At 35.0% G+C, this 13,667-nt stretch overlaps 1 protein-coding gene across 1 annotated transcript in view; it reads right to left on the bottom strand.

Annotated features, from left to right (window-relative positions):
• The window catches only part of TRHDE (thyrotropin releasing hormone degrading enzyme), a 417,786-nt gene that overhangs the window by 49,761 nt on the left and 354,358 nt on the right, over positions 1-13,667 (bottom strand). Inside the window, exons 13-15 of the mRNA XM_008004042.3 lie at positions 7,748-7,895; positions 5,571-5,668; positions 5,034-5,141 (exon numbers count right to left, since the gene is read on the bottom strand). Of these exons, the coding sequence (XP_008002233.2) occupies positions 5,034-5,141; positions 5,571-5,668; positions 7,748-7,895 (354 nt within the window). The remainder of the gene's footprint in view (positions 1-5,033; positions 5,142-5,570; positions 5,669-7,747; positions 7,896-13,667) is intronic.

Below are 13,667 nucleotides of genomic sequence, written 5' to 3'. Positions count from 1 at the left end.
AATATTAACCTTAAATGCAAATGGACTAAATGCTCCAATTAAAAGATACAGACTGGCAAACTGGATAAAGAGTCAACACCCATCAGTTTACTGTATTCAGGAGACCCATCTCACATGCAGTGACATACAGAGGCTCAAAATAAAGAGATGGAGGAAGATTTACCAAGCAAATGGAGAACGAAAAAAAGCAGGGGTTGCAATACTAGTCTCTGATAAAACAGACTTTAAACCATCAAAGATCAAAAGAGACAAAGAAGGCCATTACATAATGGTAAAGGGATCAATTCAACAGGAAGAGCTAACTATCCTAAATATATATGCACCCAATACAGGAGCACCCAGATTCATAAAGCAAGTCCTTAAAGACTTACAAAGAGACTTAGACTTCCATACAATAATAATGGGAGACTTCAACACCCCACTGTCAACATTAGACAGATCAATGAGACAGAAAGTTAACAAGGATATCCAGGAATTGAACTCATCTCTGCAGCAAGTAGACCTAATAGACATCTATAGAACTCTCCACCCCAAATCAACAGAATATACATTCTTCTCAGCAGCACATCACATTTATTCCAAAATTGACTACATAATTGGAAGTAAAGCACTCCTCAGCAAATGTACAAGAACAGAAATTATAACTGTCTCTCAGACCACAGTGCTATCAAACTAGAATTCAGGACTAAGAAACTCAATCAAAACTGCTCAACTACATGGAAACTGAATAACCTGCTCCTGAATGACTACTGGGTACATAACAAAATGAAGGCAGAAACAAGAAATCAATGACAGCAAAGATACAACATACCAGAATCTCTGGGACACATTTAAAGCAGTGGGTAGAGGGAAATTTTAACACTAAATGCCCACAAGAGAAAGCAGGAAAGATCTGAAATTGACACTCTAACATCACAATTAAAAGAACTAGCGAAGCAAGAACAAACACATTCAAAAGCTAGCAGAAGGCAAGAAATAACTAAGATCAGAGCAGAACTGAAGGAGATAGAAACACAAAAAACCCTCCAAAAACTCAATGAATCCAGGAGTTGGTTTTTTGAAAAGATCAACAAAATTGATAGACCGCTAGCAAGATTAATAAAGAAGAAAAGAGAGAAGAATCAAATAGACACAATAAAAAATGATAAAGGGGATGTCACCACCAACCCCACAGAAATACAGAGTACCATCAGAGAATACTATAAACACCTCTACACAAATAAACTAGAAAATCTAGAAGAAATGGATAATTTCCTGGACACTTACACTCTCCCAAGACTAAACCAGGAAGAAGCTGAATTCCTGAATAGTCCAATAGCAGGCTCTGAAATTGAGGCAATAATTAATAGCCTACCAACGAAAAAAAGTCCAGGACCAGATGGATTCACAGCTGAATTCTACCAGAGGTACAAGGAGGAGTTGGTACCATTCCTTCTGAAACTATTTCAATCAATAGAAAAAGAGGGAATCCTCCCTAACTCATTTTATGAGGCCAACATCATCCTAATACCAAAGCCTGGCAGAGACACAACAAAAAAAGAGAATTTTAGATCAATATCCCTGATGAACTTTGATGCAAAATTCCTCAATAAAATACTGGCAAACCAGATCCAGTAGCACATCAAAAAGCTTATCCACCATGATCAAGTGGGCTTCATCCCTGGGAGGCAAGGCTGGTTCAACATACGCAAATCAATAAACGTAATCCAGCATATAAACAGAACCAAAGACAAAAACCACATGGTTATCTCAATAGATGCAGAAAAGGCCTTTGACAAAATTCAACGGCCCTTCATGCTAAAAACTCTCAATAAATTAGGTATTGATGGAACGTATCTCAAAATCATAAGAGCTATTTATGACAAACCCACAGCCAATATCATACTGAATGGGCAAAAACTGGAAAAATTCCCTTTGAAAACAGGCACAAGACAGCGATGCCCTCACCACTCCTATTAAACATAGTTTTGGAAGTTCTGGCTAGGCAATCAGGCAAGAGAAAGAAATCAAGGGGATTCAGTTAGGAAAAGAAGAAGTCAAATTGTCTCTGTTTGCAGATGACATGATTGTGTATTTAGAAAACCCCATTGTCTCAGCCCAAAATCTCCTTAAGCTGATAAGAAACTTCAGCAAAGTCTCAGGATACAAAATTAATGTGCAAAAATCACAAGCATTCTTATACACCAGTAACAGACAAACAGAGAGCCAAATCATGAACGAACTTCCATTCACAATTGCTTCAAAGAGAATGAAATACCTAGGAATCCAACTTACTAGGGATGTAAAGGACCTCTTCAAGGAGAACTACAAACCACTGCTCAGTGAAATAAAAGAGGACACAAAAAAATGGAAGAACATACCATGCTCATGGATAGGAAGAATCAATATCGTGAAAATGGCCATACTGCCCAAGGTAATTTATAGATTCAATGTCATCCCCATCAAGCTACCAATGAGTTTCTTCACAGAATTGGAAAAAACTACTTTAAAGTTCATATGGAACCAAAAAGACCCCATATTGCCAAGACAATCCTAAGTCAAAAGAACAAAGCTGGAGGCATCACGCTACCTGACTTCAAACTATACTACAAGGCTACAGTAACCAAAACAGCATGGTACTGGTACCAAAACAGCATGGTACTGGTACCAAAACAGAGATATAGACCAATGGAACAGAACAGAGTCCTCAGAAATAATACCACATATCTACAGCCATCTGATCTTTGACAAACCTGAGAAAAAAACAAGAAATGGGAAAGGATTCCCTGTTTAATAAATGGTGCTGGGAAAATTGGCTAGCCATAAGTAGAAAGCTGAAACTGGATCCTTTCCTTACTCCTTATATGAAAATTCATTCAAGATGGATTAGAGGCTTAAATGTTAGACCTAATACCATAAAAACCCTAGAAGAAAACCTAGGTAATAGCATTCAGGACATAGGCATGGGCAAGGACTTCATGTGTAAAACACCAAAAGCAATGGCAACAAAAGCCAAAATTGACAAATGGGATCTAATTAAACTAAAGAGCTTCTGCACAGCAAAAGAAACTACCATCAGAGTGAATAGGCAACCTACAGAATGGGAGAAAATTTTTGCAATCTACTCATCTGACAAAGGGCTAATATCCAGACCCTACAAAGAACTCAAACAAATTTACAAGAAAAAAACAAACAACCCCATCAAAAAGTGGGCAAAGGATATGAACAGACAGTTCTCAAAAGAAGACATTCATACAGCCAACAGACACATGAAAAAATGCTCATCATCACTGGCCATCAGAGAAATGCAAATCAAAACCACAATGAGATACCATCTCACACCAGTTAGAATGGCAATCATTAAAAAATCAGGAAACAACAGGTGCTGGAGAGGATATGGAGAAATAGGAACACTTTTACACTGTTGGTGGGATTGTAAACTAGTTCAACCATTATGGAAAACAGTATGGCGATGCCTCAAGGATCTAGAACTAGAAGTACCATATGACCCAGCCATCCCATTACTGGGTATATACCCAAAGGATTATAAATCATGCTGCTGTAAAGACACATGCATACGTATGTTTATTGCGGCACTATTTACAATAGCAAAGACTTGGAATTAACCCAAATGTCCATCAGTGACAGACTGGATTAAGAGAATGTGGCACATATACACCATGGAATTCTATGCAGCCATAAAAAAGGATGAGTTCGTGTCCTTTGTAGGGACACGGATGCAGTTGGAAACCATCATTCTCAGCAAACTATCGCAAGAACAGAAAACCAAACACCGCATGTTCTCACTCATAGGTGGGAACTGAACAATGAGATCACTTGGACTCGGGAAGGGGAACATCATACACCGGGGCCTATCATGGGGAGGAGGGAGGGGGGAGGGATTGCATTGGGAGTTATACCTGATGTAAATGACGAGTTGATGGGTGCTGACGAGTTAATGGGTGCAGCACACCAACATGGCACAAGTATACATATGTAACAAACCTGCACGCTATGCACATGTACCCTAGAACTTAAAGTATAGTAAAAAAAAAAAAAAAAAAAAAAACTAAACCTAAATAGCTCTTAACAAGACAAATACCAATTATTAGTAAGTAGGTTATTCTGACTGCAGTTCTCTTAAGTTTATCCAGAACAAGTGTCTTTCTTTGTTGCCCATGGGATCATCCCTCACATGCATATCAGGAACAACCCTGCTATTGCAAATAAAATAGCATCATCTGTACAAATCAACCCCTAGCTTCTCTTCCTTTTAAGAGGAAAGACTCTAGTTATGGGGGCCAGAAACTGGAGAGGAATGGATATCAGTTGTCCAAAGTGTAAAAAGAAACAGTACATTAATACCCTTGAAAATATATAGATACCTTAAGAAGACTTAAAATACTGTAGGCATAATACTAATAATCTTTGATTATGTTTATGTTTAGTATTCCTTTCATTAGCAAGTGACATTTGGCACAGTATTTTTTCCTCAAAAGTAATTTAATTAAACAACTTTAACCTCATATATTAAAATACTATATGGCAAAATTCTAAGATAAGATACAAGTTTAAAGTCATTGTCAAGGGTCACTGAAAAAGGAAAGATCTTTTTTTCGTAACCTTTTATTTTTAGTTTTTAATATTAAAATTTGTTATGCTACTTTGTTTATGACATATGCTGGTAATTGTTTTATGAATAAATACAACCTTTATAAAGAACCTGAAAAAGTCTGGATTGAATTTCATTATTTTGTTCTCATGAGATAGCAGAGCTTTCAAAACTTGAAATAAGGTGACAACTTATATATATATTTAAAAATAAAGATCTAAATTAATAAAGTTAGCATTAACTCAATGAAACATTTCAAAGATACCTGTATTGTGACTTTCACACTATTGCCTTGGAAGCTGTGAACCTGATACAAAATGTTGCTGCATGGTTTTGTTTTTCCTTGTCTTGTTTTTCTCCAGTTGGTAAATGAAATGCATCCACTGAGAATCTGAAAGCACTATTGAATAATATCAGAAATACAGGATTTGGCTCAATTTACCTGTTCCTGTTGCTGGAAATCCAATCTGAAATAAGAGTTGATGCCTGTTGGTGACAGTGCTTGTTGCCAAAACTGCAGGCCAGCATTATAACTTCTCTACGTAGTTCTCTAGATATCATCAAAAGGGAAACAAATTAAAAAGAAAGTTAGAGAAATTCATTCCCTAAATAGTAGATAGATTATTAACATAGGAATGGTTTTTAGATCTGGAAATCCTATGCTGCTGAGTAAAAGTCACTTAGGCAGAGTGGAAGTTAAACATACTAAAAGTTTAACAGTACTCCAGTGAGAGGCGTGGGTTCCGATCTCAATATCACCAGTAAAGGTAGATCTTAAAACACAGCAAGGAAACGTCTTTGTTCTCAGGATCAGGCAATGGAAACTGTGCTACCCAGCGGCAGTCCTCTCAGGAAAGCAAAATGTAAGATGAAGAATGAAAGGAAGATTGTCTCATGCTGCTAAAGTCACAATGGCACTAGTAGTACATTATTGTACAGTTCTACGGGAAAAGAAGAGGATAAGAAAATAAAACAGTACTCATGTTGGTAGGATGCTTGAACAAGAGATCCATTAAAATTATTTTTCGGCCACCCAAGCTTGATATACGTTGTTGCAACTTGCTTTAAAATATATTCCTAAATGGGGTATAGAATAAATAAAGATAAGGTCAGTTTAAGACTTCTGTATACTGATTATTAAAATTCTATAATAAAATTAAAGTATTCTTAAAATGTACCTACTTTCAAATATCAGTAAAATTATAAGTACAGTAATGTTCTATTATAATTTTATTCAATTTTATATTTCATACATAGAAAATAGGGATAAAATGCTATTGGAATGGTACAAGTCTACTCTTCTTCCTATTAAATCACTAATTTGCATGAGTAAATATTTTAGATGATGACTTTTGTAACAAAATGAGGAAAATAAATAATATTGATAACACCTATGTGTACATATGTACAAATGTATACAGATATACTATATGAAAATGGACATCTATTATTTATGCATTTTATATCAACAGGGCATATTTAATGCAAAACTACTATGTTGGCCCAACCAATAGCCTAGTATTGATGAAGCTGAGATACACAGAACTCTTCAGTGTAATTATAATGGTATTTCAAAGTCAACAATTCATTCAGCTAATGACATATTTAGGTATCAGTATCAAGGTAAGGCATGCTCTCCCTCGCTATTTTTTGTTTTTTTTTAGACAGGGTCTCCACTCTGTTGCGCTGGCTGGAGTGCAGTAGCAACAATCACGGCTCACTGCATCCTCCACCTCCCAGATTCAAGCCATCCTCCCACCTCAGCCTCACGAGTAGCTGTGACTACAGGCACAAGCCACCACACCCAGTTAATTTTTGTATTTATTTATTTATTTTTTTGTAGAGATGGGGTTTCACCATGTTGCCCAGGTTGGCTCTCCCTCACTTTAATGTGGTTCTTAAATTTTGCCAAAGGAATACAAACATTGAAATTACAATGAAAACAATTCTAAACTGTTTACTGAAAACAAGGAATCTGACATGATACATTATTCTAATGTACAAATATATTCAAAAATATATTTTACTTTTACAAAGGTTTAATATCGCAGTGTCTTTGTGTTAGGGAGAAATTAATGTGTAATATTTCTCTAGCAGGTAAAAAATCATATCATAACTATAACGGCCCATTTATTTGCATGTCTGTTCTAAGGGCTTAGACAAAACTAACAATGAACGTAATTATTCCCATTAAAAAATCATTAAACAGTTTATTTTCTGTAGATTTAAAGTAAAAATAAAAAGGAAGGAATTCTGATGGCCATCAAAAATCAGATGGCTCCAATAAAAAGATTTCATGTCACAGGAATCCACTTTTCAGTAATCCCAAATGTGTATGTTAATTAGTATAGTCAGTATGTTATAAAAAATAAGATAATTTTATAAAACACAGAGCAGTCTCTTACACTAACTAAAGGAAAACAAATAGTGTTCAAAGATCACAGAAGGCACAATGATAAGAAATTTAAGAATCAAAAGGCTCATGAGCAGTACTTAATCCTAGTATTATTGAAAATAATTATTAAATCAGATTAGGTGGCATGAGCAGTGTAATTTTGGTTTACTAGGTTTTGAGTTCAGAAAATCTGGTCAGGTAACAATTTGGAATGTTTGTCATGTCTTCTTGTCTATTTAGATTATCTGTTGTTTGCTTTCCTGTATCCCCTTGGACCCAATTATGAATGGGCTTTTGCCTCAATGTTGATCTTATCCTTGTTAATTAAGGCAGTGAATTGAATTCACTATGCCCTTTTGGATAAAAATAATGACTAAGAATCGTTACTGAAAATGCCTATATTCTGTTAAGATCTTTCGGATCTTTCCACCCAGGTTAAGTCCTTTGTGAACACAGAGCCCTCTAACTCTTGGAAAGTAAGTTTGAACTTTAAAACTTTGCCATGTATATTTCTTCTTTAATTCTGGAGCACTTAAGCTTAATTGACACTTTTAGGTCAGAGCAAAAGGTAGCTTTTGTATTAAATTTCTTCTTCAAATAATTGTCATCTGTGTTGCATAGACAATTAGGACAAAAATCAGGATAACACAAACTAGAAGAACAAACTAAAATAACTTGGGATCAGTTGCATACATAATAGTAGAAAAAGAATAAAATAGTGTATCTTCTAAAAATTAGAAAGAAAAATTATATCTTTTTACATTGAAAACGTTGTAGTTTTCCATGCGGTCCAGTAATTTATCTAGTGGATAAAGAGCTCGGCTGGCAGCATGCCATGGAAGAAAATCCTTCTCCTCAGACAGGTATCTGATAATCTCCAGAGGAATATTCTGAGGCAAATAGCCGGCCCTACAGTTAAAAAAAATAGATACATGATGATGCACAAACGAAGATTTTTACCTACGCAAATAAAAGACAGAAAAGCAAGATTCATCATAGTATAAAGAAAGCATATTCAGTACTATAAAAATAAAATTACTCACTTTTAAAATATAGTCGTACTTAGGATGCCAGTGCCACCTTAATATATGCAGAGTTGGACAGTTAAAAATTTATGAATACAAAAACATCGGAATGCATATTTTTTTAAAAGCAAGCAATTGTGGAATATAAGCAAAACCAAGCCTAGGTATGTTCCTTCATAGAAACTCTTCAGAGGTTAACAAGCAATTGAAAATAACTGATTACTGAAATGCAATTTCAGTTTCTCCACGTATTGTCTTTACTTGTCATTTAGCTCAGGGTAATGATATTTAATACACATTGTTTTTCAAAAGATCATCAAATTAAAGTGTCAATTTGCAGTTCTGAGTGTTTGTTAGATTACAATATTAGCATGTTTTTCAAACCTTTTTTTAAAGTTGTTTTCCGTAACACTGATGAAAATCTGAGCTAGGTTTTAATAAAGTCCAAATTACAAAAATGTTAAAAGAATAGCCTTTTTTTTTTTTTTTTTTTTTTTTTTTCTGAGATGGAGTCTCGCTGTGTCGCCCAGGCTGGAGTGCAGTAGTGCCATCTCGGCTCACTGCAAGCTCCGCCTCCCGGGTTCACGCCATTCTCCTACCTCAGCCTCCAAGTAGCTGGGACTACAGACGCCTGCCACCACATCCGGCTAATATTTTTGTATTTTTAGTAAAGACGGGGCTTCACAGTGTTAGCCAGGATGGTCTCGATCTCCTGACCTCGTGATCCGCCCGCCTCAGCCTCCCAAAGTGCTGGGATTACAGGCGTGAGTCACCGCACCTGGCCGAGAATAGCTCTTTTCTTCTATTATTTTCCTTTCAAAATAAAATGTGTCACCTTGAGAACCAATATCAGTTTCCTTAGAAAATACTAAATTGTACCTTTTAAAAATTATCTTAATACATATTATCTATAGTATAAGAGGCCATACCAAGAAAAGAAGCCAAAAAGAACTATATATCTCTTTTTTTCCAGTGGACTGTATGTAATATTCTAGCAAAATCAAAGCAATATAAATGAGAGTCCACAACACATTAAAAGATAGTCTTAGCCTTGATGTCTTCACTGCATATAGTGACATTATGTATTTTGGTGGAATTTTTCAGCATTGATATTTGCTATGGTTTGAATGTTGATATTTCCCTAAAACTTATGTGTTGGAACCTAATATCCATTGTGACAGGATTAAGAGGCAGGGCCTTTGGAAGTGATGAGGTCATGAGAGCTCTACTTTCATGAATGGGATTAGTGCCCTTATTAAAGAGGTTCCAATGCGTTTTCTTGACTCTTCTTTTCAGTGTGTGTGCAGCAAGAAGGCACAATCTCTGAAGCAAGCTGTCATCTGCTGGAACTTGATCTTGGACTCCCTGGCCTCCAGAACCATGAACAAAAATTTCTGTTGTTCCTAAATTACCCAGTGTAAGGTATTTTGTTATAACAGCCCAAACAGACTAAGACAAATCAACTGAATGCAGACTGTTAACATAGGGAAGAGGGAACTATGAAAGCTAGAAAGCCTAGTTGTCCTGCTTATCTACATTTCACACTGTTCTTTTGTAACATAACAAAATTAGATGGACCTTTGTATTTGTGCATGGTGGAAAGTGGACAGGGAGGAAACAGAGTCCTTTTCATCTTCAGTTAAAATAATTTTTCCATATTATTTAGTCTTCATTCAATGTCACATGCAAAAATTACCCTACGGATGAATATTAGCTTATAACTGTGCTTATAATGTTCATAATAAAAACCAATTCTGAAGAGGGTGCTGCAGTTTTCTTTTAATTAAAACAAAAGAATGTGTGACACGCTAATGATTTTGATTCAACCATAGTACAAGATCAACCACAGGTTCATAATTCACATAAATAAAATAGTGAGCAAACTTCAAATTTCACATAATTTAAAAATCTGAAAATTTATGATTTACTGTATTCATAGATTTGTGCCACTTTTTTTCCTCTGCAAATTCCATTTTATACATTTTTTGTAGAAATAGCATGAAATTAGGCTATGGCAACAATAATTAAATAAGCAACTATATTTTAGCTGCAACTATATTTATAACTATATAAATATAGTTTATAAAACTATATATAAACTATATTTATATTTAGTTATAAAATAACTATATTTTAGCCCAATAATAACTTAAATTTTGATTTCACAGGTTTGTTTGCTCCCTGAAAATGTAATACAATTTTAATTAAAATAATATTTTAGATTATGTCCTTAAAAGAAATGTAGCTTCCAGTAGTTCAGATTTTGTAATTTGTTTCTCTCGAACTTTTAATTCTAAACATTAATTAGTGTGATGATTAAATATTCACTTTCTCTTTATACATGCCATGGATTGTATAATGTTAAAGTTGAAGGTTTATTTAGAAGCCATTATTATTTTGTTAAATAAGAAAAGTAATATATTTTTTAAAAAAACTTTTAATAAGTAGCTAACTTTTTACAAAACTTCAAATAAGTTTGGAAAGTTGCTTGAATCTCATTTCCCATAAATTTGGACATGATAGCTTTATGTCAATTATAATTTATTGTGTTTTATTTCATCTCTAAAAATGTATAGACATTATTTAATGATTCATAATTTGTAGGGAATTTGCCTACAAATAAAAACGATGACAAATAATCTTATGGAAGGAAACTCAGATTTGAGAAAGAGCCTGAATCTGACTACTACCACACTCATACAATTAGGCAAATAATTTATCTCTCCGGCGCTCACATTCTTTGTCTATAAAAGGATGGAACTAAGAGACACCCATTATAGCACAGAAAAGCTTTTAATCTAACCTATATATCCACAATTTCATCTACTGAAAAACAATTGTAATAATATGGGTACAATTTAACTATTTAACAATTTGAAAAATACGTTGTAATGTTATATTCTCCATTCTTTAGTTGCTTAATATGTACAAGTCTAGGAGACAGGACATGGATCTAGGTTTTATAAGACATCTGGCACTGTGTGAAAAAAATAAAAGCAAAGCAAACCTGATAAAAAGTTCCAAATAATGGAAAGGCAAGTAAGGAAAACAACTCATTAAACAGAGAAACGGAGCAAGTTCTGTTTTGAGTCCTTTTGCCAGGAATCTCTAACTGCTCACCCAGATCCCTGCTCTTCTCTTCTTCTTTGAATGAACTATACTTCGCAGTTCTCCTGGTACTTAAGTGTGGTCATGAGACTGTGATCTAGCCAATAGAATATGAATGTGCCTCTTTGCCTGGGTTGTCCTTAGACGTCTCCCATTAGGTATTCTATGTTATTTTTCCTTAAATGAACTTTCCAGGTGACCTTGACAGTCTTGTATTGAATATATCAAAAACCTGCCTGGGTCCCTGGATGACTGCATGACCGTGTCAATTCTTACACACACTCCTGTTATGTGAGCAGAAATAATTTCCATTTTACCTTACCAAATGTGTTTTGGGTCAATTTTTTTTTTTTTTTTTTTTTAACAGCAGTTAACCTTCTTTAATGTCGACCTCGAATAGAATAAGAAACAGATTATACTCAAATTGCCCTCCTTCTGCTGTGGTACCAACATATGTAATTACCAACTACATAATTTAATATACTTGCATTTAAGCCCACGACATCACAATATGTAGGTACACTTAATTGGGCAAGAAGATGATCAGCTTCATTACAAAATTAAGAACTGTAAGAGATAATGTTGAAGTATAGGTTACCTAGCTCAGATGCGTGTTCGTGTAATTGGCTGGTAATGATATCTGTGATTACTACTACTGATAGTGCAATCAATATAGGGAAGTATGTGGAATCCAGTGAATGAAACACGACATTAGCTCACTGTAATCGGCCCAGTAGGCAGCACACTTAGGGTTCTGATGGTGAAATGCAGTTTCCCTAAATTTGCATCACCACAGGGAAATACTGCTAACAAAAATTTAAAATAGCAAAATTAAAGAATACATATTGTATGTATTTCATATATAATTAAGTGTGTCCTATTAATATTTTAGGAAGAGGTTGTAGATTATACCTTTCTTCCTTACTATTGGAGTGAAGATGAGCATAAGAAATGATTTGGGAATCAAAGAAAAGACAATGAGAAAGAGGCAAATGAGGAATATTACAAAAATAAATAAAAGATTGTCCATATGCAGCTAGACAGCTGCTCTTCCCATCCTTTGCTACATGCACACATATATTCTTCCCTCCTCCTTCTCCAATTTATAAGAGCTTGAAATAAAATATATCTTTAAGTGTACTAGATAATGTATTTTATAAGAAAGAGATTAAAACAAGACTATGTGAGCTGATATTGAAATGCTCTGACCTTAACTGGCTTTGTTTCCACCTAAGATCCAAAATTGCTTTTTAAAAACCATTCTGAATTCACTTGAATGTTAACTCCTGAATCTTACTGAGATGGGTGGCTTGTACAGAAAAATAACCTATTTAACTGTGAGTTTTCTTTAAAGGCAATTGATTTCTGGGCTTGAAACTTAGAGAAATACAAATAAAACACAATTCTCAGATTATTTGGAGCATCATACTCTACTCTTGATACTCTACATCATACTCTAATAAATGAATATTAACTGAATATTCATTTAAAGCCAAAAAACAGTCTCCTACATATTTCACAATGCACGCTGAAGATACTGTCACTGTCCCTTAGGGCACAGATTTTTAAAGCACTTGCTGAAATGCTTAATTTAAAAATTTAGTAGGATTTATCTGTTATTTTTCATTGTTCATTATTAAAAGGCTTTATACGCTCTTTGTGGGAAAACCTTATGGTACAGATTGGAAATCCCAATAGTTCTTGATGTACCATAGAATAAAAGGGGAAAAACACAGGGGAAGTATCTCTGTCAACCAACAGCTCATTTGACCAGTTTCTAGAGGAAAAAAAAAAAAAGATATCATTCAGCCATTGCTTAATTGTCTGAAGAGATGTAAAAGGAAGTTACTAATTTGTAGCCCCATAAAATTAGTGATTATAGTATGAACATTTGTCCCCGCCCAAATCTCATGTTGAATTGCAATTCCCAATGCTGGAAGTGGGGCCTGGTGGGAGGTGTTTGGATCATGAGGCAGATCCCCCTTCATGGATTAGTGCTGTCTTCCTGATGCTGAGTTCTCATGAGATCTGGTCATTTAAACGTATATAATGCCTCCTCCTGACTCTCTCTCTCTTGCTCCTACTTTTGTCAGATGATGTGTCTGCTCCTACTTCACTTTCAACCATGAGTAGAAGTTTCCTGAGGCCTCCCCAGACACCAGGACTATGCTTCCTTTACATCCTGCAAAATTGTGAGCCAATTAAACCTCTTTTCTTATAAATTACACAGTTTCACATATTTCTTTATAGCATTACAAGAATGGCCTAACACAATTAGTAATGTGAAAAGGTGCACAGAGAAGAGATCTCAGAGTCCCTCCTCCTTCTGCTCCTTCTCTTCCAGAAGGCCTGATCCCAAACTTGACTTAGGCACCTTTTTTCTGGGTTCAACTAACACTTTGAGAACACCTCTATTCATAATAATTATCAGGACGTTAGTCATTATTTTCTCACAGTACTATCTTACTCACTGGCCTTAGCTCTTTCAGAAAATGAAATATGCTCCACCCGTCTTTTTATCCCCACAGCCTAATGCAGAACCCAGCAC

Source organism: Chlorocebus sabaeus, chromosome 11, assembly GCF_047675955.1.
Source record: "Chlorocebus sabaeus isolate Y175 chromosome 11, mChlSab1.0.hap1, whole genome shotgun sequence".
In the NCBI taxonomy this organism is placed as follows: Eukaryota; Metazoa; Chordata; class Mammalia; order Primates; family Cercopithecidae; genus Chlorocebus; species Chlorocebus sabaeus.
Note: the sequence above shows the minus strand (reverse complement) of the source record. Positions and strands in the feature narration are given on the sequence as shown.